The 26,345-nt window shown below is 37.1% G+C and overlaps 1 protein-coding gene and 1 long non-coding RNA gene across 8 annotated transcripts in view; one reads left to right on the plus strand and one right to left on the minus strand.

Moving 5' to 3' along the window:
- DDHD1 (DDHD domain containing 1) overlaps window positions 1-22,460 on the plus strand; it is a 110,084-nt gene extending 87,624 nt beyond the window's left edge. For 4 of the 7 annotated variants that reach the window (XM_086709731.1, XM_086709734.1, XM_086709732.1 and 1 more), the window contains 6 exons: window positions 2,011-2,086; window positions 8,520-8,669; window positions 10,568-10,820; window positions 11,828-12,019; window positions 14,812-14,895; window positions 19,752-22,460. In XM_086709731.1, the coding sequence (XP_086565857.1) occupies window positions 2,011-2,086; window positions 8,520-8,669; window positions 10,568-10,820; window positions 11,828-12,019; window positions 14,812-14,895; window positions 19,752-19,933 (937 nt within the window). In that variant the 3' untranslated portion in view covers window positions 19,934-22,460. The remainder of the gene's footprint in view (window positions 1-2,010; window positions 2,087-8,519; window positions 8,670-10,567; window positions 10,821-11,827; window positions 12,020-14,811; window positions 14,896-19,751) is intronic. The other 3 variants (XM_086709733.1, XM_025919044.2, XM_025919045.2) reach the window with 1 other exon arrangement.
- The window catches only part of LOC147579955 (uncharacterized), a 489,173-nt gene that overhangs the window by 330,195 nt on the left and 132,633 nt on the right, over window positions 1-26,345 (minus strand). The gene's annotated exons all lie outside the window — the stretch shown is intronic.

Consider the following 26,345-nt stretch of genomic DNA (forward strand, 5'->3'; position numbering starts at 1 on the left):
AAAATATTATTAAGTACTATAGGCTAGATACATATATTTTGTAATGTCAAAATAATTGATGGTTTTAAAAGAAGATATAAGCATGCTTCAGAGCAGCCATTTTTTGTTTTGTTTTGCTTTTTAATTTACCTCCAAGTTAGTTAACATATAGTGCAACAATGATTTCAGGAGCAGATTCCTTAATGCCCCTTACCCATTTAGCCCATCCTCCCTCCCACAACCCCTCTAGTAACCCTCTGTTCTCCATATTTAAGAGTCTCTTGTGTTTTGCCCCCCTTCCTGTTTTTATATTATTTTTGCTTCCCTTCCCTTCCCTTGTGTTCATCTGTTCTGTGTCTTAGAGTCCTCATATGAGTGAAGTCATATATGTGTCTTTCTCTGACTAATTTCGCTTAGCATAATACCCTCTAGTTCATCCATGTAGTTGTAAATGTCAAGATTTCATTCTTTTTGATTGTCGAGTAATACTCCATTGCATGCATATATATATATATATATATATATATATATATATATATATATATATACACCACATCTGGATGGACATTTGAGCTCTTTCCATACTTTGGCTATTGTCGATCGTGCTGCTATAAACATTGGAGTGCGTAATCCCTTTGAAACAGTATACCTGTATCCCTTGGATAAATACCTAGTAGTGCAGCTGCTGGGTCATAGGGTAGTTCTATTTTTCGTTTTTTGAGGACCCTCCATACTGTTTTCCAGAGTGGCTGCACCAGCTTGCATTCCCACCAACAATGCAAAAGAGATCCTCTTTCTCCGCATCCTCGCCAACATCTGTTGTTGTCTGAGTTGTTGATGTTAGCCATTCTGACAGGTGTAAGGTGGTATCTCGTTGTGGTTTTGATTTGTATTTCCCTGATGATGAGTGATGTGGAGCATTTTTTCATGTGTTGGTCGGCCATCTGGATGTCTTCTTTGGAGAAGTGTCTGTTCACGTCTTTTGCCCATTTCTTCACTAGATTATTTGTTTTTTGGAAGTTGAGTTTCATAAGTTCTTTATAGAATTTGGATACTAACCCATTCTCCCATTCTGTCGGTTGCCTTTTAGTTTTGCTGATTGTTTCCTTCGTTGTGCAGAAGCTTTTTATTTTGATGAGGTCCCAGTAGTTCATTTTTGCTTTTGTTTCCCTTGCCTCTTCCCATGCCCTTGACATGTTTAGTAAGAAGTTGCTGCAGCCAAGATCAAAGAGGTTTTTGCCTGCTTTGTCCTCAAGGATTTTGATGGCTTCCTCTTACATTTAGGTCTTTCATCCATTTTGAGTTTATTTTTGTGTATGGTGTAAGAAAGGGGTCCAGATTCATTTTTCTGCATGTCACTGCCCTGTTTTCCCAGCACCACTTCAGAGCAGCCTTTTAGATAACAAAATCCAGTAAAAAAAAATAATAATAATAAACAGGTTTAGAAAATGAGCTGCACCTTTAAAAAAAAACAGAACCTTAGTTCCATTATTTATTAAATGTAAGTAGATACAAAACATAATAATGGGAAAAATTTGAAGTAATCCAAATGTTCATCAGCAGAGAAGGATTAATAAACTGTGGTTGATCTGTATGAAGGACAATTATACAGCTGTTACAAAGATTGAAGTAGATCAGGAGGCAATGAAATGAAAAAGACCTCCAAGATTCACTATTAAGTGTAGAAAAAAGAAGCATAGAACTGTGTATATGGTGCAAACATTTAGTGTGATTTTTTTTTTTTAAGGTCATATATATGTTTGTATTTGCCTCACATTTCCCTAAAGGATCCTTTCAAAAAGCTGTTAACAACAGCTATTATGAAGAGTAGGGCTACTTTTACTAATCATTTTATAAATGTTTATAGACTGTAGCAGGTGCATTTATCAAATACTGTCAACAGGGATTAATTTGAGGGATTGGATAATGGGCCATCATTTTCTTCTTTATACTTTAGTGAACTAGCGAGCATCTAATATTTATAAAATTGTGAATATAAATATTAGTACATTATCTCCTACTGCTTCCTAGACTGAGAGAAATAGAAGAACGGCTACATGGATTGAAGGCGTCATCCATGACACAAACACCTGCCTTAAAATTTAAGGTAAGGAAAGAGAGAGATAAGATTTCCATCATTTATCTCAATTTCTTTTCAAACATCATTTGAAGTGTGACAGTAGGATTCAAGTGAAATCTGAATTTTTCTTTCAAATGAATATAAACTGAACACATACTGTGTGTTGGACATTGCTAGTTTTGGGGTTTTACAAGGAAAAGGGTGGACAAGATGGCTCCCCAGCCCTCAGGATCTGTAACACAGCGTTATTGGTACTATTAGTAGCTTATAGAATGATATATACATGAGAGAGAGGTAATTTTGCTTGGAAAGGTTTACAAAGGAATGACATTTGTACTTAATCTCAGTAAAGTGGATATTGCCAAGTGGAGGAAAAGAGAAATGCTATTCTGTGTAAAAGAAACAGCACAACAGGAGTGTGAAGGGGTATGACCCCATAGTACCTCCAAGAAACATGAAATAATCTCAAGTAGTGGAAAGAGGAAAATATAGGTAGATTTGGGAAATATTTAGTATTTAGAAATAACAAGCCTTAGTAACCAGCTAGTTATGGATGATAAGAAAAATAAGCGGAAGCGTATAGTGATGATTTTAGGGATGGATGGAAAGCTTGCTTTCATTCAGTGAGAAGTATATGACAAAAGCACAGGATGGGGTGTATGTGGTTGGTTTGGAGCAGGGTAGGCAAAACAGTTTAGCTAGAATTTACAGGATTTGGGGCAAAGGGGCTGGTGGGATAACAGGAAGAGCTAGAAATAAAGAACTTACATTTCATATGAAGGGTTTTTGAGCATCAGAATGGAGCTGTGGTAAAGTAGTTGTTTAGAAGAATAAAAAATGATAGAGAGATGTTGACCTTGACCTGCCTGTTGGAAAGGACATAGCCTGTAGCTGAATAACAACTCGTTTGCAATGTTAAATGGAGCATGTCATAAGCTCCCTAATACTCATTTCCTTTTGAATGTATACACATATATAGTGTACTGTATCATCTCTTCTTGAAATATCTTTTATCACAAGAACTTAACATACTGCTTAAGTAATGGAATGATGTAGAAAATTTTTTATAAGAATCTGTCTCTATGACTTACAATGTTTTTTTTTTTAACTTCCATATTTAAAGGCCATAAGGTTGGGATACCTGGGTGGCTCAGTCGGTTAAACATCCAGCTTTGGCTCAGAGCATGATCTCGTGGTTTGTGAGTTTGGGCCCCACGTCGGGCTCTGTGCTGACGGCTTGGAGCCTGGAGCCTGCTTCAGATTCTGTGTCTCCCTCTCTCTCTACCCCTCCCATGCTCATGCTCTGTCTCTCTCTGTCTCTCGATAATGAAATAAACATTAAAAAATATATATTTAAAAGCCATAAAGTAAATTTATGTATTTAAAAAGTATATGAGCATGATCTTTGGAGTGATCCCACCTGGAAGTTGAGTTCCATCTCTACCACCATTTTTTTAAGTTTATTTATTTATTTTGAGGGTGGGGGAGGGACTCAGAGAGAGAGGAAGAGAGAGAATCCTAAGCGGTCTCCACACCGTCAGCACAGAATCCAATGCAAGGCTTGATTTTGTGAACTGTGAGATCATGAGCTGAGCCAAAAATAAGACTTGGATGCTTAACCCACTGAGCCACCCAGGTGCCTCCTTACCACCATTTTTATATATGATCAATATGTTAAATATGCAGAATTGATCTGATAGAAAAAGTAAACTCTTGTATTTCATGTCCTGGATTTTTTTTTACTAGAGAGTAGAGTATGATCCACCAAGTATTAGGATCTCAAAATTCAATATTCATATTACTAGAACTTAAACACTATAATTGTGTATTCTTGTAGTATATACTCATGTGTAGTCTAATATGAATTTTTAATTGTTATTTAATTACTCATAGAGGAAAAATACAGAAATCTGAAATTTAAAAAGGACTATCTGATGACTGGCAAATTAATATTTAGAACTCCAGGGATCTAGAAGGAACAGAAGTCTTTCTATGCCTGTTAACCAAAAGATGGGTTTACTTTCAGAGTACAGGTGTTAGGTCTGTTACAGGTGACCACTAAACTTTAAAAACAAAGAAAAACTATTGACAAATTTTGGTCTGAAGAGTGGGAAAATTTGGTTGTGATCACGAAACTTGGCCACTAACTGGTTATGTAACATTGGCCAATTATTTAACATCTCTGAATTCGTCTGCTTACTCATCTCTGGAAAAGGAGGTTAGATTAAATGTCCAAAGCTCTTTTTCACCTTGAAAATTCTTTGATGGGTGTAGATTTCACTAAATCAGTCATTACTCTTAGAATAATTCCTTTGTGGGGTGCCTGGGTGGCTCAGTCAATTAAGCATCTGACTTCAGCTCAGGTCATGATCTCGGGTTTATGAGATCAAGCCCCACATTGGGCTCTGTGCTGACAGCTCCGAGTCTGGAGCCTGCTTCAGAATCTGTGTCTCCCTACTCGTGCTCTGTTTTTCTCTCTATCAAAGTAAATAAACATTTTAAAAACAGAAGAATTCCTTTGTGTGTTTGTCTGTCAAACTGCATACCAATCATAAAGAAAGAAAGGTTGTTTTATAACAATTTAACAAAAATTTATGAAATGCCTGACCAAAGCATAAAGCATTTTTCTAGGATGTACATGTATTTACAGGTATGTATACATCAAGCAGAAAGGATTTACATAGGGGTGCCTGGGTGGTTCATTAAGTTAAGCAACTAACTCTTGATTTCAGCTCAAGTCATGGTCTCAAGGTTCGTGGGTTTGAGCCCACATTGAGCTCTGTAGTGAGTATAGAGCCTGCTTGGGATTGTCTTGCTCCTCTGTCTCTGCCTCTCCCCTGCTCACTTGCGTTCTTTCTCCCTCTCTCTCAAAAATAAACTTTAAAGTGTATTTAAAAAAAAAAAAAAAAAAAGAAAGGATTGGGGCACCTGGGTGGCTCCATTGGTTGAGCATAGGAGTTTGGCTCAGGTCATGATCTCATGGTTTGTTGCATTCTGGCCCCTTGCTGGGTTTTGTGCTGAGAGCATGGAGCCTGCTTGGGATTCTCTGTCTCCCTCTCTCTCTGCCCCTCCCCCACTCATGCATGCACATGTGCATGCATGCTCTCTTGCTCTCTCTAAGATAAACATAAAAAAAAGTATTTACTTAAATTTTCTTCTATCTCAACTATATTTTGTATCTTTCCCTATCCTTTATTATTTTAATTATCTTAATCCTTTCAGAAGTTGGTGTTTTCATCTGTGTCACTGTCTATGATGTTTTTTGTTTTCTTTTTTTTATGTTTATTTGAGAAAGAGAGAGCATGCAAAAGCAAGGGGGGGAGGGCGCAGAGAGAGAGAGAGAGAGAGAGAAAGAGAATCCCGAGCAGGCTCTATGGTGTCAGTGTAGAGCCAGAGCCCAATGCAGGGCTCAGACCCACGAACCCAGGGCTCAGGACCTAAGCCAAAATCAAGAGTTGGACACTCAACTGACTGAGCCACCCAGAGAGCCCAGTTACTATCTACCATTTCAAATGCTTTTTCTTATAGTTTTAATTTAACACAAGTTAATTTTCCTCAGCCTTCAGACATGTCGAAGTTACCCAGTCCTTTAAAAGCAAACAAAAACTTTCTCAAACCTTCTTTAACATGGAGGTACCATTTTCAAAATATATATTCGTTATTGGGGGGAAAAAAGAAGAGTCGCTTCAGATGTAGTGTGGGGAAGAGATTAAAGGGACGTAAAACTGGAGGCAGAGACAAGTATATATAGTTATAGTCCAGATGAAAGACCATGAGGTGAAGTGCAATAACTTCTTAGATGTTGGAGATGAGATGGAATGATGAATTTGGGACGTCTCACCCATCAGGATAATGGGACATATGAGAGAAGTTAGGCAACCTTAAGAGGTAAAGTGTCATGTTCTATATATAATCCAGTGCTGCTGACCACACCAGTTTTCTAGAAGCCCTCTCGCGTGCCTTTCATGTATACTGCATGCATTATCGTGGTTCTCCTTTCCCTCCCCTTTTGTAGTCTTACCTCCTTCCTCTGCTAATCAAATGTAGTTCTCACTAAAGCCCTTCTCCTTTTTTCTTTTTTGTTTTAATTTTTTGTAATGTTTATTTATTTTTGAAGTAGAGAGAGAGAGCGTGAGTTGGGGAGGGACGGAGAGAGAGGGAGACACAGAATCCAAAACAGGCTCCAGGCTCCGGAGTTTTCAGCACAGAGCCCAATGCGGGGCTCAAACTCACCAGCCATAAGATCATGACTTGAGCCGAAGTCGGATGCCCAACTGACTGAGCCACCCAGGCACTCCTCCTTTTTACTTGTAAATGTTTGTTTATTTTGAGAGATATGCACTATGCATATCTATGCACTTCATAAGCCATCTTACCACTTCTCTTGGTTTTACGTGTCACTTCTGTAATGGTGATACATAGAGTTGGGAGATGACGTATCCAATTCTGTATCTCTTGCCTTAGAATTTCAGCCCCTGTAAATTAGATACGTTACAGATACTTCAAACTTAATTGTGAACAAAAACAGAACTTACCTAGAGTTTCCTGTTGCAGTTGATGGAACCACTGTCTTCCCAGTCAGCCAGACCCAAACCTTGTGACTTGCCTCTGACTCATTCCTCATCCTCATCTTCATTCAGTCATATTGATTCCACCTTCTCCTCTCCCATTTCTATTTCTGAATGGAACATCTCGCCCTGCCCAGGTTCAGATTGTCTCTTGCCTAAACACTTTCAGTAGTTTCCTAACTTGTCTCTGAATCACCAGACTCTAAATTTTCCAGTTCATCCACATACTACTACCAGGTTTACTAACCTCCTAAAACATGGGTCAAATCCTGTTCTCCTTCACTACTCATAAAATCGATTAAGTCCTACTTTTTTAACCAAGTAGTCAAGATTCTGTGCATTCTCATTCCAAGTTACATTTTCCTGACACCCAATTTTTCAACTATGTCAGACTACTTATTCTTCCTAAATTGAGCCAGGTTCTCTCCTGCCTCTGCTTTAGTTCATGTGATTGTATCAGCCTAAAATGTCCTCCTTTCTGGCCCCAGTGACCAGCCCCAGGTGTAGAAATCCTTTTTGTTTTCTGTGGCCAATGCAAATGCTTTCTCCTGTGTATCAGAAGACAAACAGACTTTTCTCCAAAGAAGACATCCAGATGGCCAACAGACACATGAAAAGATGCCCAATATCATATCCTTTGCATAAAGGAAATGCAAATCAAAACCACAGTGAGGTATCACCTCACATCTGTCAGAATGGCTGAAATCAAAAACACAAAAAACAGCAAGTATTGGAGAGGATGTGGAGAAAAAGGAATACTTGTGCACTGTGGGTGGAAATGAAAACTGGTGCAGCCACTGTGGAAAACAGTATGGAGGTTCCTCAAAAAATTAAAAATAGAATTACCATATGGTCCAGTAATTCCATTAATGAGTATTTACCCAATGAATTCGAAAACACTAATTCAAAAAGATAAATGCACCCCTGTGTTTATTGCAGCATTATGTACAATAACCAAATTAGGGAAGAAACTTAAGTGTCCATTGATAGATGAACGGATGAAGATGTGGAATATTACTCAGCCATAAAAACAAGAATGAAATCTTGCTATTTGCAGCAACATGGATAGATCTAGTGGGTACAATGCTAAGTGAAATAAGTCAGCCAGAGGAACACAAGTACCATATGATTTCATTCATGTAGAATTTAAGAAACAAAACAAAGGAACAAAGAAAAAAACAAGACAAACCAAAAAACAGACTCTTAACCATAGAGAACAAACTGATGGTTACCAGAGGGGAGGTGGGTGGAACGTGGATGAAATCGGTAAAGGGAATTAAGAGGACACTTACTGTGATGAGCTTTGAGTAATGTATAGAATTGTTGAGTCATTATATTTTACACGTGAAACTAATATAACAATGTATGTTAATTATACTGGAATTAAAAAAAAAACTTAACAATGTGGAAAAAAATGCTTCCTCCTGTAAAAACTCTGAGGTGGAATTAATTATCCCTCTCTTACAGCAGGCTTTCCCCCTATTCATTTATTTTATTATGCCTCCCCCACAGGATTCCTCTGCCTTATTGGTCTTTATTAAAACGTTGATAGCATTAGAATATTACTTCACACAAAATAGTAGCTTGATAAAACTTGGACTAGTGTGTGAAAACACACAATGAAATGGTCTTCCTTCTCCTTTTCTTCTTCTCATTTTTTGTTTTCTGTTAGATTTAAAGATAATGAAGTTGCTTCTAAAAATGGATTTTTTTAGACTAATTAATGGTTGGCATATAATTATGGCAGATACCATCTGAACAAAGCTTGTGAAAAAAGACATATTTGAAGATAATTTTATTGTTCATATTTTGCCATGTGTTATGTTGTGCCCAAATTCTGCTGAGAAAAACTACCACCAGTTTTAAAATTTGGGATGACTTTATCATTTTAGGTTGAGAATTTCTTCTGCATGGGATCCCCATTAGCGGTTTTCTTGGCATTGCGTGGCATCCGCCCAGGAAACACTGGAAGTCAAGACCATATTTTGCCCAGAGAGATTTGTAATCGGTTACTGAATATTTTTCATCCAACAGATCCAGTGGTGAGTTGCAGTTATAGACATTTTTCCCTCAACATTAAATTATTCATAAAAGACTCTATATGAAATATTGCAAGGTACAACTGAACTAATGAGAAATGAGTTGATTTATCTGATTATATTTTCATAGGTTCATATCTTTAAGACATTGGTGTTTTGGTTAATTTAGGGCTCGGAAATACCTCAGAGGTGATCTATGTTATAAGAGCATAATGTAAAACTGTTATCTCTGGACAAATAGTACAAGGAATAGGAATCTTCTGGACTGTCTAACCACAACCAATTGTAATACCAATAACCCAGCAACCACAAATTTTGAAAATTCCATTTTAATTTTTTTTTCTTTAAAACATGCTACCATATTGAAATGTGTTTGGTAGACCCTATTTGAAATGTATTAAACATGAAAAAGTGGAAGAATTTATTTTAGCCTGGTCGAATTTTAAATCTGGGGTTTTTCATTCTCTTTTATGTTTATACTGTTAATAATTTTTTAATGTTTAGTGTTTAATGTTTTTAATCACTCCAGTGATCTTGCATCCGGGTAAATTGTATACTACCAAGTAAGATTTTTAGATGAGAAAAACGCTTCTTAAATCTTTTGGGGGACAAGGCTAGATAGAACTAAATTTAAAAGAAACTATTTTAAATAACCTTCATTCTCAGAAAGTTTGCTTTGTGTAATTGTGTGAAGTCTTTTCAAGTATCTTTAGCTAGTACCAAGTAAGTATAGCATTGATTAAATATTAAAATTTTAACAATTCCCTATGTGTTAAAGAATCCAAAATGCTATCTTTAAGAAATGAATTTCACTGAGAATCTAGTATTAGATTCAAATACAGACGGCACAATCTTGGCCAAGTCACTCCCAAGACTTATCTATGTAATGCAGATGACAAAATTTTACCTCCTAAAATGGTTAGGATTAAGTAAAATATATGTAAAAACACCCAGCTAACCATTTAGTATTTCATTAATATATATTCATTTTACTCATTATCTTGTAACTTGAAAGTGAACTTGAGTTTGTAGGGGAACTCTGAGTTATCAGTGTATACCCTGTCCTTGGTATAATCTTAAAGTTTTGTTATATCATAAAGGAGGGCTCCAATGTCATTTTATTAAGTTATTTTTTATTATTCATTTTATAGTTTTTCCTGTGATTTTTTTAAGTAAAGTTTTTTTAAATAAAGTTTATGTCAGAACTGTGCTAAGCAATATTTACAAATGTTGTCTGTTCTTGCCAACATCCTTGTGAGGTAGGAAGTGTTAATCTGATTTCTACAGCTCAGGAAACAGTGACTCTGAAACCTTGTGACTTGGTAGGTATTATTCAGTTAGTGACAGAGGCCAGAATGTGAACTAGGGGAATTCTAATGCCAAGTCCATTCATTGTCTTTTCTGCTATATCATCCCTTCTTCACATTAGACAAATGGTCTTTAATCAGCATCTAATTTGTGCTGTTACTATGTTAATCTATTTGAAAATAGAGTTTACAAAGAGCTTCTAAGATGTTACAGATTGGCTTTATTTACTGTGTCCTAGTTTACTGTTTATTGCTTCAGCTTTGTTGGTGAGACTAACATAAATCTAATTGTTATATGATATCAGAACCTAATAAAAATGAATCTGTTTTTCTGAAAAACAAATTAATGGGCACTGTTAGCTTAGACCAACACTAATTGGTTTTTTCCATAATCTCATCATTAAGGATATATAATTAGACCAAATTACATATTATTAATAGTGAACAAATGGGAATGCATGTTAGAAATACCAGGTGTTTTTTTTAATTCCCTGAGGTCTATTGAGCATGCAATAGAATAAGAATAAACAGTTTACTAAAATCCAAGCATTGTGCCTTAATGTTGTGTTTCTTTGCATTTTTTTTAAAATCAAGGCTTATAGATTAGAACCATTAATACTGAAACACTACAGCAACATTTCACCTGTCCAGATCCACTGGTATAATACTTCTAATCCTCTACCTTATGAGCATATGAAGCCAAGCTTTCTCCACCCAGCAAAAGAACCTACCTCAATTTCAGAGAATGAAGGCATTTCAACAATACCAAGCCCTGTGACCTCACCAGTCTTGTCCCGTCGACACTACGGGGAATCTATAACAAACATAGGCAAAGCAAGCATATTAGGTAATTTCTCTTAAGTATTTCTTATCAGTAAATGTAGTACTTTTTTAGATAGGCATTAAATTTGAGGTACTTGAAAATACTCTGCATATTACAAAACATCCAACATTTAATCCCCATGTCTAGAATTAACTACCCTCTCACTGTTCATACTTGAGAGCTAAAATCCCCAAAGGTTCTCTAACTAGATCAGATCTTGTACATTTAGAATATGAGATAGCTGGATAGACAAGGAAAGGTCTGGGAATCAAGGCCCTCATTTTAATCTTGGCCCTACCACCTACTATGAGATCTTGGGGAAGTCCCATCATTTTTAATGGTCTGCTTCCTCATCTGTAAAATGAGGGAGTGCTTGAGTTCTAAGGGTGTCCCTGCCAACCAGTTCTGCAATTCATGTCTTAACAGTCTCTCAAACCGTGTCTGTCCTGGGGTCAACAAGGATATTTAATTTCTTTGAATCATCTCCAGCACCAGCCACAATGTTTGAGGTAGCGCTGGTTTATGTGCCTCTTGAATTTGTCCGTTTTTTTAGTTACAAGTTGCCTTAATATAAAGTGCCACAAGATGGCACTATAAATAGGCTTTTCATTGAGATTTCACTTTGTCATACTCCCAGATTTGTTTATTGATAGCTTTTTATAACATACTCACTTAACTTCAGTAGTAAAGCATATCAATAGTAAATATATGCCCCTGTCAATGGTATGATTCTTTCATTAACGTTTTTAATCTTCCCAAATATTGTAATCAACAGTGATCACTTGAATAAAATAGAATCATTATTCTTTTGTACACTGTATTCCTGCAGTTTGTACAACTCTCATTCTATTCAACACCATTTTTACTTAGAAACCTACAGTGTAAATTGTAACTTTCCTATGTTCCCACCCTGGAAAAATATGACTAGGACTTGGAACCTCTGCCAATTGGCTGTAACTATGGATGGTGCTCTTTAGCTTGGTATGTGGTGTGATTCCAACAGACTGACTGCCCTGTTTTGCGAAATATAGGGGCTGCTAGCATTGGAAAGGGCCTTGGAGGGATGTTGTTCTCGAGATTTGGACGCTCATCTACATCACAGCCATCTGAGACATCAAAAGACTCAATAGAAGACGAGAAGAAGTCACTTGGCTCGCTTCCCACTACCACTGTTGCAACACAGACCCTTCCACATAGCAGCTCTGGCTTTCTGGATTCTGCATGTTAGTTCATATTTTTCTTACTTTAAGTTAATACTCTATCTCTTACAACTCGAAGGCGGGAAGGATGAAGATACTAACGGTAGCAGTCAACTCTAAAATGTAAAGCATAAGTTAGCTTTTTTTTAAAAAAAGTACTTTTCCTCTGATTATATTTTTTATTTATTTTTTGAGAGAGAGAGAGAGCATGCAAACAGGGCAAGGGCAGAGAGACAGAGAGTATCCAAAGCAGACTCCACACTTCACATGGAGCCTGGCACAGGGCTCAATCTCACAACTGTGAGATCATGACCTGAGCTGAAATCAGGAGTTGGATACTTAACCGACTGAGCCACCCAGATGCCCCTGATTATATTTTTAAGTATAATTCCCAGGTAAATGCAGTTTTGCTCTCTGCATTGGTGAATGAAGAATTAAGAACATTAATAATCAGGGCCTGGTGGCACAAGGGTCTTAAACACCGAGCATAAAACAAATCTCTTTGGGAGAAAGCACCCTGATTTTTAGAAAGTAGATTTTTAAAAAAATACGGTCTTCTCAGCCTTAAAAATTCATGTAATTGCTTTAAACCTCTGCTGTGTATATTCTTGATACTTTTTAAAAGCCATCCTGCTGCTAATTCCAGAGTTTCATTCATCCAACCAAATTACAAAGGCCTTCAAGCTTATATTGTATTGGATCCGCTGTGTGGTTTCCAGTTATATCCCAGCTACCTAGTGTAAAGTAGATATTCAAGAAATGAATAAGTGAATGGATAGTTATGCTGGACTTAGCATTAGAATGGAGCTCTATTTAATTCTTTCCAGTAGACTTCTAAGGTTTAAAATCTTGCATAGTTGTGAAACTCTTATACATTTAATATATATTTAATCCCAAGGGTCTAAATTTGAGCCTTATTTTCAAGTGTCCATAAAAGAAGACTAATAAGTCCTATTTTTCCATTGACTTATATAAAGAAATGTAGATTCTCAGACTAGCTGCTTTTTGTTACTATAGCAATCAGGGAAAACTTTTCCTTTCTTTCTCTATAAATGTTTAAACAGATTTTATTTCAGATACTTGTAGCCTTGTCTTCTTGCTGTGTCTGCTACTCTGTATTTTAAAATGACCAGTGTCCATTGCCATCCATCAAACATACTTAAAAAGGAAGTTCAAGTGTGGTGGTTCTAGAGGCTGGATCTTTCTCCACAGCCCTACTCCAGGAGCCATTATCCCGGACATTCCTGAGTTGGACATTTCTATTCAGACCAATAGCATTTTTTAACTTACTCCTATTTATGTGAGACTCTGATTACTAAAAATTTTATAATTGTAAGCCTTTTGAACACTGCCTAGAAAATTCATTTCAGACTTTGATATTTGTATAAAATTCATTTTTTTCGTTTTCTTATTATTGCTGACTTAAGCTTTCACTTCTACTTATTCAGAAATGCGGCTTTAAAAAAGAAAACTGTTGTGACATACAGAGATCACAGCTCTAAAGTTTCTGAAGAAAAATAGTTTAAAAGAATTTTGTAAGATGACAGGTAAAAAGTCACAATTCCTTGTAATGTTAATACACAGCAATGATGCTAGTAAATAAATATTAGGGTGACTGAGGGAACAAGAATGAAGTGGGATTTGAGCCCCCAAGAAAGGGTAATGAAGACAAAGAGAGAATCCATAGGATCTGAAGGAAGAAAGCTGTTTCTGTGGTCTTTTTACTATTTAACATAGTAATTTCAAAATGATAACAGAGAAACCTGTTTCTTCTTTCAGGACAACAATTAATAGAGGTGCTCAGCTGCATTGCATCATTATACTTTGATAGCTTAACAAAATACATTTTCTGTCAGTCTTGCATATAAATTCTTTCTTTGTTGGTCTTAATGGTAAAGTCCTTGTAGACTATACACTCCACTAAATATGAGCTAATCATGAGTCTTAGTTACAGATATTTATCTCTAGACATAGATGTAACTATTAAAATTAAACTATTATAGTAGAATTCCACCTTTTAAAATCAGATTCTCAAGATTTGCCTTACTAATTGTTAGACTTGCTTCAATAATACACTCTTCTTTGTAATCCTGATTTGGATGTTTTTTTTATGTCATAGTTGCTCTATTCACATAGTGGCTGTATCTTGCAAATCCTAAAACCTTTCTTCCTTAAGCCTTCTTTCTGGGATTTGGTCATTGTGATTAGGTGATTCTGGCTTCCTTCCTTTCTTCGTTCTGCTTGCATTGATTGCCTCAGTTCCTGATGACCTTTATTCTGAAGCTGGCAACTTTGATTCTCTTGCTTTTTGAGGGTAAGATGGACACAGGCTTTGAATTTTCATGATCCATCAGGGTTTCTCTCTTTGAAGAGTATGTGTTGTCAATTGAAACCACTTTATTCTCATCAAGTTGAATATCAATAGCTAGTCTTCATTTCTTTTGAAAAGTCCGGGCTTGTTTACGGTAGTTTTATGGCTTCATTTCTTGTACTCCCTTATGTTTGTATCATATTACGGAAAGAAAATATCTGTTTCTTTTAACATTGTTTTGCCTCAAGGTTAGAACTTAAATGAGCTATTAATTTTGGGGATATCTGGGTGTTAACAGATTATGACAGTGTATTGCAAAGTTAACGATGCTTACATTTTCCATGAAAGAGCTCTTCATAAAAACCTAAGTGTGTACTTCTTTATGTATGCTAGGTTTAATCAGCATATTTGGGAGTGTTGTTCTAACTTTTGGCCACTGCATCATTGAAGGCCCTTTGTAACCATCAGCCAACACTTTACAGCATCTTGTGTTTTTTTTTCACAGATTTCAGACTTCAGGAATCGTTCTTTAATCTCCCACAACTTCTTTTTCCGGAAAATGTAATGCAGAATAAAGATAATACCCTCGGTATGGTATATGTCAGGAATAGCACTCAGAGTACAATAAAAATGATCCACTTATAGGTCTTCTGCTCACTGAAAACTTGCATCACTTCTTCTATGAGATCAGCTTGAATGTTAACCATTACAGACCATTTGATATGTAATTTTTTCCTGTATATTCTAACCTTAAATAGTAGGGGTCCTGAAACCCAAGTATTGATTAGTCCCTTAGTGTGCTAAAATGATACTCCTATACATTCCTACAAAGAAGCAACCTTTTGGAGAGGGAAGAAAAGCATGAGGTCATCTTCCTCCTTTATTGTCCCAAAGGCTGCAAAGAGGTTCACTGTTCTTTACATGTAAGACATTTAGATATAAAGTCTCATAGTGTAAGAAATGTAATTATTCCTAGGTATTTCAGGTATCAGTACCGCTACTACTTAGGGCTGTGCGTGTGCCCTAGCTGCTGCTATCTGGTTTCAACACAAATATTTTTTCTTTAAGAAGGGTAGGTTTGCATTTAAAAATTAGCATTATTGGATACAAGAGATATTTTCAGTCTCTTAATTCTTAGCAGATTCTAAATGTACCACTAAGGATTAATCTTAGTTTAAAATCATTTTTATCATTAACTTTCATTCCTTTTTCCACAGCTCCTCTCCTTTTCCTTTTCCTTTTTTTTTTTTTTTTTTTTAATATTGGATTTTGTCTTTAACAAAAAATGTTACAGGTTTTTCCTTGGATTTTTAACCACATTTAATTTTACAACTTCTCTATGTAATTGCTAATTTCCATACATATTTCTTCTGTTTTCAAAAAAACTTCCTTGATAAAAATTCCAAAACAGTATTTTAATATAACAAACTGGTTTGTGTTTTTATGCTCCCTAGCAACAGTTTGTTTTGATGAAACTTCATGAATTTCCCTTAAGGAATGATCTTATATAAGTGCTCTCTCTGCCCCCTGCTCATGTAATAGTTAGTCACATCCATGAAGAAATTATTTTACTTTGGTTTTTGCATATTTAATTCAACACAGAAGTTAATCCACTCATTTATCCTGCGTTCAGGTAGCCCTTATACGTATTATCTTAAAACCATCCCAGCTATCTAAACATTAACTACACCAAACTGATTCAAATGGCAATATGTGTATGGCTTCTATTTCTTTTCCCCTGCTTTTTTGCATTTAACAATGATTTATTAAATGTTTACCATGAGCCAAAGTACCAAGATAGCCACTAGAAAAGATACCAAAATGAAACAGACTTCAGTACTGCCCATAAAGATACTAAATGCTAGTGTGGAAATTGAGCATTTTCTAGAGAATATATATTTACCTAGTAGAGAAGTAGATTGCTACATACATATTTATAACATATGGTAGATGTGATGAGCCACGTAACAAAGGTACTGGTAAAGGACTCCGTCAGTTCTAGGGAATGAGAAAATGCTTTCACCTCGAAAAATTATAAAAGGCTCTGTGGAGGTAGAATTTGGACACACGGTGATGAAAAGACATTGCAGGGAGAAGAAACAGCATACGGAAAAGCACAGGGTATGTAGAGGTATGTATGTATGTAGTTAGTTTTCTTGAGAAGAGCCAAGGATGAATAGAAGGGAATAGTTCTGAATGTGATTGGAAAAGTTTCTTAAACCAGACTGTAGAGGGCCATCTCCTGGAGTTTTTTTGCATTCAAGATTTACCTACAAAGCCCATCTGTTATCAAACATTAGGTATTTGAATATCTTTCAGGACAGATTAGTGTTGGGAAATTATTTTGGCAGATATGAAAACTGATTATAATATCAAGGATAGAGAATATCCTCAAATATATTTGAAATTATAACAGTTCACAAAATGTAAATATTCCTTGATGTCAAACACCTAACCACATGAAATGTATAGTTGCTCTGAGGCAACACAGAAATAACAAGACATAATTTACCCAGCAAGAACTCAGCATAATCTTTTTTACTATGAAAGAAGCTTTTGCTAGTCATTTGAAAACACAATTTGCTTTACTGGTATTTTTCTTGGTGTCTGCCTGTAGCCAAAAATCATGCAATTATGACCAAAATTAATACTTACAAATAAGACCACTTTTAAGATTCATTATGTTTTTGAAAATTTCTCTCCAAGGAAGTTAAAGTGTTTCCATTAAGCAATAGAAACCTGTCCAATTAGTACACATTTTAAGACTAAGATGTGCACTTCCTATTCACATGTGTTATGTTTTCTAATACAGTATCCATGTGGACAAGCCTTGTGCAGAGAGTTCTCTGATGAAAGCACAGTCCTGATGACACTTCACCTCCTACATACTTCATACACTGCAGACATTCACTCTGGGGAATAGGAAGGGAACTAGGCCTCTGTGCCAGACTCCCCAGAAAAGAAAATAACCCATGCTTTAAGGCAGTATAAGGCAACTGCTGATGATTGATAAGATCCCACAGTATTTTTTCTCAGTTTCACTTCTCTTCAGTTCAGGATCTCGTTCCTTTCTTTGTGGATAGAGGAATTCTAGCACTTAAGGCACTCATAAGAGAAAAAAGGGACAGAGTGATGATATTATGTTTTCCTTTCTCTTTGACCTAATTCAGTGAGTAAAACTAGGAAAAAACTACCCGCTGTGTTGTGCCACTCATTTTTGATGTGCTAATATTAAGAAAATAGGTCCAAGGCAACTCCATATAGATTTAGGCCTATTTGGGCCAAGAACTCATCTCACGGCACATAAAGAATGGTAACTGCCATCTAGACCCTTGCTCCCTTGGGAATTCTGTGACCTACATAAAAGGAAGAGACGTGAGACGAAGGCCCACCTTATTCCATCCATCTGCCTGCAGAACCAACACCTGTGAGGTCACCTGCACTGGCAGCCATACTACCTGTTGTAAACCTTGGAAGGAGGATGAGAGACTAAAACAGATTCATCGGGTACAGGCTGGCTACCTAATTCCCGTTTTGATGAGGATAGCCTACACATAAATAACCAGGGTGAGAGATGGCAAGTCTAGTTAACCATACTGACTGTAGGTGGTAAGAATGACAAGGGCATAGAGTAGGGCAATAATTAAGTTCAGCATTTGAGTGTCTAGTATATGAAAGGCAGTGTTTCACAACAGTAACCACATTTAAGGATAAATCTCAGGGACATAAAATCAAAGCCAAATAATAGTTGTTATAACAAAACACAAATCCGTTTTTTTTTAACTTTAAAACAAAAGTTTAACTTAAGGCTGTTGGACTAGGAAAGGCTGTTCTACAGTGGCATTTTAAAGTAGAAATGATAACTTCGTGGTCTTTGCCGATATTAATGTGTAGGTTTCTCATCTCTTCTGTTTTTCATTTTATTTCTCCTCTTTTCTTTGTAACTACCTCCAGCTTGACTTCTTTTCTTCACGCTTGAGAATTCCAGTCTCCTCGTTTTTCATCTTCCTGTATCTTGTGCCAGAATGTGCCGACAAATCGAACTCAAATGTCCTATGGAGTACAAGAGATAAAAGATTCAGACATTACTACCCCCCAGTTCCCCATATAGATTTCAGCTATTTCTGCTGTATTACGGATTAGCTTATTGTAATTTAAGTGAGAAAAAAAGTTTTAAAAAATTTGTAAATATATTTTACAAGTGTTTTATAACCTAATTGGTATTTATGCTGCTTAAGGGTAACCTTAAAATATACAGATAGATCAATGGGCATTCCTTGTCAGAAAAGCATAGTTGAATAGAAAAGTAAAAACTCTATGCCCTTTTAAATCACTAAAAGATATTGTCACAAAATACCTATTTAAAATAAGCATTAGCTAAACATTTATATGAAATCATTCTCTAGAGTGATACGATTTCCCATGTGCAACTAACCAAATTCCCAGTGTAAAACAAAACCCAACTTTTTCTCCAGCCTCGTTGATTTTTGCCACTTGCTACATCTTCTGGCACTTGGAACAAAGATTTGGGTGTTCTTTGTTTTTAAGATAGCTCCTTCAAAGTCTTATACAGCTCATTGACTCTTTTAAAGGAATTCCTAGAGATCAAAGTATTATTTTTCTAAGTGTTTTATCTCTAAGGACTTATTAAATGGATCCTTTGCAATTCTCTTATAGCCTTGATTTTTCTCCAACAGGTATTGCAAGGACTTTCTGTGGCTTTTAGAAAAAGACTTGATTAAATTCACTGAATTGTTTGAGCACAGCGCTGTTATAAATGAAGTCCTTCCTCCCAGGGACCACCACTGTTCCTCCTGGTTTAACTGTCCCAGCCACCCAGTGGATTCTTTATCAAACAGACATTTAGTGAGGACTTGTATGTCTCAGGCACATGTGAGGCCCTGCTGACTGCATGGGGACCAGGCTGTGCCATGGCGGCCACATGGGGAGGAAAGCAGTCTAGGACTACAAAAAGTAACCACAGAATGAGGTGATGGAGAGGGCGTTTGAGTGACCTGCTGCATGCACTCCCAGACATTATTGCACATAAGCCTGGCCCACACTTCTGCCAGAGGGCTGTTTTTCTTATTTTACAGATTAGGAACAAAGATTAAATGGGAAAGTTAGGATTTGAGGCCAGTTTCTTTACTCCAAACATATTCTATGATACCAAGTGATTTGTTTGTTTTATTCCTTTATTATCCCATACTGACCTAAGCATACAAAGGAAAGGACTCTCCCAAATAGAATCCTGAGCTATTGAGTCTGTCTTGGGTGTTTGTTTGTTTTCCATGAGATTAGAGTGGAAAGTCACTTTAAAGAGGGGGGAAAAAAGGATAAAAGAATCATTTCTATTAGCTAAATTTTTATTCTCAACTCTAGGTAAAGTCTATATAGAACATATTGTAATACTTATTCACTTGTTTGACTTTCTTTTCCTTTCAGTGGAATTGGATCACAGAATTGATTTTGAACTCCGAGAAGGCCTTGTGGAAAGCCGCTATTGGTCAGCTGTCACATCTCATACCGCCTATTGGTCATCCTTGGATGTTGCCCTCTTTCTTTTAACCTTCATGTACAAACATGAGCACGATAATAATGCAAAACCCAATTTAGATCCAATCTGAACTCTTGAAGGACACTAATGGCCCCAAACTGATTTCTTCCTGTTAAAATATGTGTGTCAAGATATGATGGAGATTTCAGGTTTAAGTGTGTTTCGGTTTTGTTTAGGGCAAGAAATATTTGAATTTAAAGCACTTTATTTAAAAAACAAATATTTTTTCAGTCTGAAAGAAGTTATTTACACTTTTCATCATTTTAATTATGAGTCTGACAGAGCCTCCTGCAGAGAATCAAGCAAGACCTGGAATTGAGTTTGGGTGAACTACGTTATAAATCACAATCTAATTTCCCCCAAATATAAAGGCATATTAATGAGTTGAATCTAATGTATTAACCAAAATATGTTGTAACTCTAAAATGGTCAAGATCCAGTGTAGTCTACATAAAGACCACAAGGTGTTATTACTGTTGTCGATTTCTGCAAAAGCTTCTATTTCCACAGGTCCTTTGACAGAAGAGGATAACAGAGTTTAAGGTGTTTTTGAATTTAACTTGCTTACAAAAACTAATGCTAAAAAAAGAAACAATATTTGAACTACTGTATTTATAATTTATTACCTCTAACTGCTTTATTTCAATACACGAAGCATTACATTTTTAAAATGTTTCCTTTGAACAATTTAAGAACCACATTTCTTTTCTATAGTGTTAAGACCCTTTTTTCCTCAAAACTCCATCTTTGTACTCTTCAGATGAATATATAGACACTGTGGCATACTTTCAGTATTTTTGTCATTAAAAACTTGTGGTTTCACATAAATAACACTAGTTCAGTTATTTTGAAAACAAAATGAACTTTTCGTTATGTCACATGTACCTCAGAAGAAAGCTAAAGTTTTCTAAATTTGACACAAAGTACTTCATCATGGCTACATTTCATTAACCTTATGGGAAAATTAGTAAACAACTTTGGAGTGGTGAATACTACAACTATTTTCAATATATAAACATCTGTGTGCCAAACAATTAACATATATAAAGGGATGGAGTGCCACTCACAGATTTTACTTGTGAAGTGTTCGAGAAAACATGGTTGAGACACAAGACACAATAAATCAGGATCCCGAGGCACTGGAAGAGTATTCTTCCGCTGTGATTGTCTCCACAGTGCTTTTCATCTGAGGAGCTCAAAGTGCTTTAAGATTCAGTCATCTCTGTAGTACTCCTTGAGGTAAGTAAATGAGTGTTTTCCTCCTGTTGCGTGTTAATACGCTAAGGCACCAAAACATTTTAAAGTGCCTTGAATTAGATTACAGAGCAAATAGAAGAGCTCAGATTGAAGCTGCACTGTATTCTTTTATATGCTATTCAGTGACTACAATTCCCACGTGACCTCTTAGTAGTTTGCCGACAGTAATAATAACAGAAGTTGCAATGCGTAATTTGGAAAGAAGACCGTGAAGCCGATATTTTGTCCTGCTTGTCGTATATGTTCTGTGGTTCTCACATACAAAGGAGGAGTTACTTAGAAGAGACCAGTAGCCATCTCTACCCCAACTAACTCACTTTTGAGTGGCTTCCCCTAGGTTCCACGTAAGGTGCTGTCTTTGCTTATCTTCCAAGGATTTTCTTAGCTGCCCAATAATTGTCAAGCTGGGAGCAAAGTTGGTCAGTTGTGCATCTCACCCACTCCATTCTTTACAAAAAGCCGTGGAATCTGTGGGCTCACCTGTAGGTTTTCCTGAGCACCATCAGTCCCTTGTCCTGGGCTTTCATGGAATTTGCACAACATAAAGCACTTCTTTTGAGTGCTTAAAAAGGCCCCGAAGCCCCGTGACTAAATATGTGACTCTTGCTATAAAAGGCTTTTGATGAGATCTTCGCAAAGCTGAAGCAATCTCTTTCGAATTTAGAGACTCCTATGAACTCAGGTCACTTTCATACCCTGTTTTATTTCATATGTCTACTTTAGTTCTCAGGAAAATTAAACTCCTGTTTCATGTGACCGTCTCATTAAAGGTACTTGAAGCATATGTTGCTTTAGGTGGTGTGACACTCGTATGTCTGAGAGCTTTAAAAGGGATTCATTCTTACCAGTAGAATGCGAAGAGTCCTTTTTCCTGGGGACAGTAAGTCTATCAAACCTTTTAATTTGATATGGAAGAAAAAGAAAAAGATATTCCCGTAGCTATAGCACATTATCTGCTTCTCTTTTTTCACGTTGAGAAAACAAAATCAAATTTAACCCCACGGAGTTTATCTGAGTTCTTGAAAAGAGCAACATTTAAAACCCCCTTTTCAAAATTAGCTATTCTGGATTACTGAACAGGTGTTTTGTTTTCAGTGTATTTCATCAACAGAGAGTAGAGATGGTGATCTTGACTTGATCGTACTCTTCTTGTTTCCATGTCTCTGCATGTTATCATGGAATGTACTTGTATATACTCAAGTAATATACAGAGTATGTGTAATTCCGGCTTGATTTAGAAGCTAAGTCCGTTACTGAGTAACATTTTGCAACTTTATTCCAGCAAGTACTAAATTGGCCAAAAAGTTCTGTTTTTGATACCATTAAAAATTTATTCTCTATTTTGTGTACACGCTATGATGATTCTTCAGAGTATTGGTCATATCGTTCTATTTTTAATCCAGTTAGGGTCCCAAGAATTACCAAAACTTAGAATAAGGGAGAATGTTTTGGATTAAATCTTACCTTATTTTTACTTTGAAATTGACCTTTGCTAAAGCCTTTTTGTTAGTTCGTAACTTTATTTTCTTTTAAAAAAAAATTTTTTTTAACATTTATTTGAGAGAGAGCACTAGTGGGGGAGGGGCAGAGAGAGAAAGAGACATAGAATCTGAAGCAGGCTCCAGGCTCTGAGCTGTCAGCACAGAGCCCAACCCAGGGCTCGAACCCACCAACTGTGAGATCATGACCTAAGCGAAAGTCAGACACCCAACCAACTGAGTCACCCAGGCACCCCTCATCACTTTATTTTCAGCAGTAGTTATGTTATAATCCAACATTACTGTATTTTAAAACATAATTATAAAGTATACTGGGCTTCCCAAGACCTATCCCTCTATAAAATGTGAAGCAAGCCTTATGAATCTTATCTTTTACCTCTTTCTATTAAAGCGCATCTGTCAGCCTTTGAAAATTCTCACACTGCACATGTTCTATAGAAGCCTCCAGGCAGTGATGTGTGAACATTCATCTTCATTCTTTTTCTCTCTGTTGTTTCCTCTTTGGGGGCTGAGGTATCTTAGTCTGCAAGGCATTTCACACACCATATGCCAGGTTTGCATTCCCCTGCAGAGTAGCCGGGGAAAGAAACCGTCAGGGCAGTATCACAGCTCACCACTCATTTCAATGATGGCACCTGAGCCCCTTAAAGTGGAGCAGACCAGACCTAGAGGTTTTGCTGTAAGGCCTGCAGTAGAGGAAAAATAGTTGAATGGCTTTCTGATTAATTAGGTTGGTTAATATTTCTGTCTTCTCAGCTACTACATTTGGACAATTGAGAAAATTGAGTATGTCTTAAAAGTATTTAATGTCTTTTTAAGTTTAATCTCTATACCCAATGTGGGGCTCGAACTCACAGCTGAGAGCAAGAGTTGCATGCTCTTCTGACTGAGCCAGCCAGGTGCCCCTGTCTTTATTTTTAAACAATCCTGTTGGCATGGAAACGGAGCTAAAGAAGAAACGTGTGACACTAAGTTAGGGTCAAGGCAGAGCTAAAAAGAGGGTATAATAATCATACACTGGAGAAAGAACTAGAATTTTACTAAACTGAGTGTTGGCCAGTTGACGTCTGTGGATATTCTCAAGTTGTCTCTTACCCATATTCTGCTGTCATTCCTGGACCTCAAGCCTCTGCCAGGAATTGGATGGTCCTCTGACTGAATTTGAAACACCTGCATTAAATATTTTTATGGTGAGGTATGGGCAATATGTATAATTTCTTGATGTTTTATAGTAACTTACGTGAAAAACTTTTGCTGTACCTACAAAGAGAAGATTTGGTAGGAAGCACCCCCACTGAACTCTTAACTATATTTCCTCTAGCTGGATCTAGAGAGCCCATACAACCCACACTGTCTTCCTGTGTATTCTCCTTTTGCATTGGTCCAGGGGAAAGGAAGTTGCAAGGAAATATAGTATTGAGTTTAGAGCAGTGTTCAGAATGACAGGATCTAGAATTTCACCTCAGAGTTCTTAGTAGATATCAGTGCTGTGATGAGAACAGCCTCAGTTATATGCATCCTGTTTCGGTCTTCAGTGGATGTTTGTGATAATGACCGAAGAATCCTAAAGTTTCAGGGTTTGTACAGATTTTAGAGGTCATCTGGTCCAACCCTGTTTGAGTTTCATGTGAACATTTGAATAGCATAAAGTCATGAAAAGTAAAGCCAGAGGAGAGGCAGCATGTGAGGTTCAGCACAAAGACTCAATTAAAGACTGAGTACACAGCAGTAGAGAAGGGAAGTGATGGAGTCTGTACGGAAAAGTAACGACTAAGGATAGAATTCTAAAGCTGGAAGCAGCATAGAGATCAATGTTTTCCAAAGCATGTTCTGCAAATGTCAACAGATGTTTTTTTCAGAAAATACGTTTGGGAAATGCCAAATTTAAAAAAATCCTTTACAGCAAGACTCTAGGAGTCTTTGATACACTAAATCCAGTAAGAATCTATCTGGTACTGTTGGGGATCAACCAGGGTAGGGAAGTTTTCCCAAACTTATTCAACCAGACTTTTTTTTTTTTTAATTGGAATCTACTTTGAGAAATGCTGATCACATTTTGTTACTTCATTTTACAGAGAGTTGCCCCTTCATGTGATTTCTTCATTTGACAGGTGACTACTCCCACCCCGTAAGAGCACGTGGCCAGCCAATGACAGAGTCAGAATTAGAACCTAGTCCCCACCCCTGCACCCCCCACCCCAACCCATTCCCAGTACTGCCTGTTTCCTTCCCCTAGTAGATCAGAACTTCTGAAGAGCAGAAACTTTCAGTTTTTGTGCATCCTTCCCACCCCACCCAGTCCTCTTGTGTAATCTGAAGCTTTACTGGCTGCAGGCTCTTGACAAGTGGCTCTGGGTGTGGGTTCCCCAGTTGGTCTCCTTTGTTTCCAAGGCACTCATTAAAGAGTGTCCTACCAGATCAGGACAGAGGGCCTCTCAGGTCTCAGACTCAACATACTCAAGAAAAAGAAAAACCAAAGGATGAAAAAAATAAGAAAAAAAGGATACCCCGGAATCTTTTATTCGTTTTCCATTTTGGTGACAAATGCAACCTTGGTAGGGAAGTTGCGTAGCGTCAAATAACATTTGATATTCCTTTCACTCCCTTCCTTAGTGTTTGTATGTTGGCCTTTTATCAATTTATGACAACTTCCCACCAAAATGGTACCAACATAGGTTAACTAATAGAAATTTTTTAATTTAAGTACTTTTTGGAGAATAGGAAAATTTTTGATGCTGCTGTGGGTGTGTGTGTGTGCTTGTTTCCCACCCCCCCCCCCCCCAAATAATCTCTTGGCAGATAGCAGGAACTTTTCCCCTGCCTTTGTGTTTGGATAAGGGTGGGAGCGTGCTTAGTATTGTCTGTTACCTTATGGTTTTTCACTTATTCGTAACTTGCTTCCTCCCCACCCTGCTGTTGTCAGGATATGTTGGGGAGTCACTCTTTAGGAAGATTACATGTGGTCTTCTGTTGGAGTAAGATGAAAAACAAGTGTATTAGCACTTCACCCTTAATGATTTCTCCTGGAAAACATCGAGCATCGTTCATACCTTCCCTTGACTACACTACCACATGCACTACCTTCTCTGCTTGATCTCTGAAAATGTTTGATTCCTGTGAGATTTGTCATAGAAAAATATAGCCATTTTTGGTTCTAAGGTTGTCATAATAAATCCAAACTCTGCCAGTAAGAGTCTGAGGAGCTTTTTGCTTTTTGCTGCTAGGTACATTTCTCAGAAGTAGCCAGCACTATGACTCTCCCAAGACTCTTATGTTGTCTCCTTTTTTCAGCTTCTGTGACCTCTTCTAATGTTCACCCACTCTCCCTAACGGTACGAAATGCTGCCAGTGGTTGCAGTAACGACTCTTAGAAGGTGGCCTTTCGGGGGCGCCTGGGTGGCGCAGTCGGTTAAGCGTCCGACTTCAGCCAGGTCACGATCTCCCGGTCCGTGAGTTCGAGCCCCGCGTCGGGCTCTGGGCTGACAGCTCAGAGCCTGGAGCCTGTTTCGGATTCTGTGTCTCCCTCTGTCTCTGCCCCTCCCCCGTTTATGCTCTGTCTCTCTCTGTCCCAAAAATAAATAAATGTTGAAAAAAAAATTTAAAAAAAAAAAAAGAAGGTGGCCTTTCTCTTTTTCTTTTCTTACCTCTCATTTTCAATAGTCAAGAAAGGTTAATTTTCTCAGAAACTTCAATTTTTACAAAAACGTTATTCCTATTTTATCTCTG

Source organism: Puma concolor, chromosome B3, assembly GCF_028749965.1.
Source record: "Puma concolor isolate L17-30 chromosome B3, mPumCon1.1.hap2, whole genome shotgun sequence".
Taxonomy (NCBI): domain Eukaryota; kingdom Metazoa; phylum Chordata; class Mammalia; order Carnivora; family Felidae; genus Puma; species Puma concolor.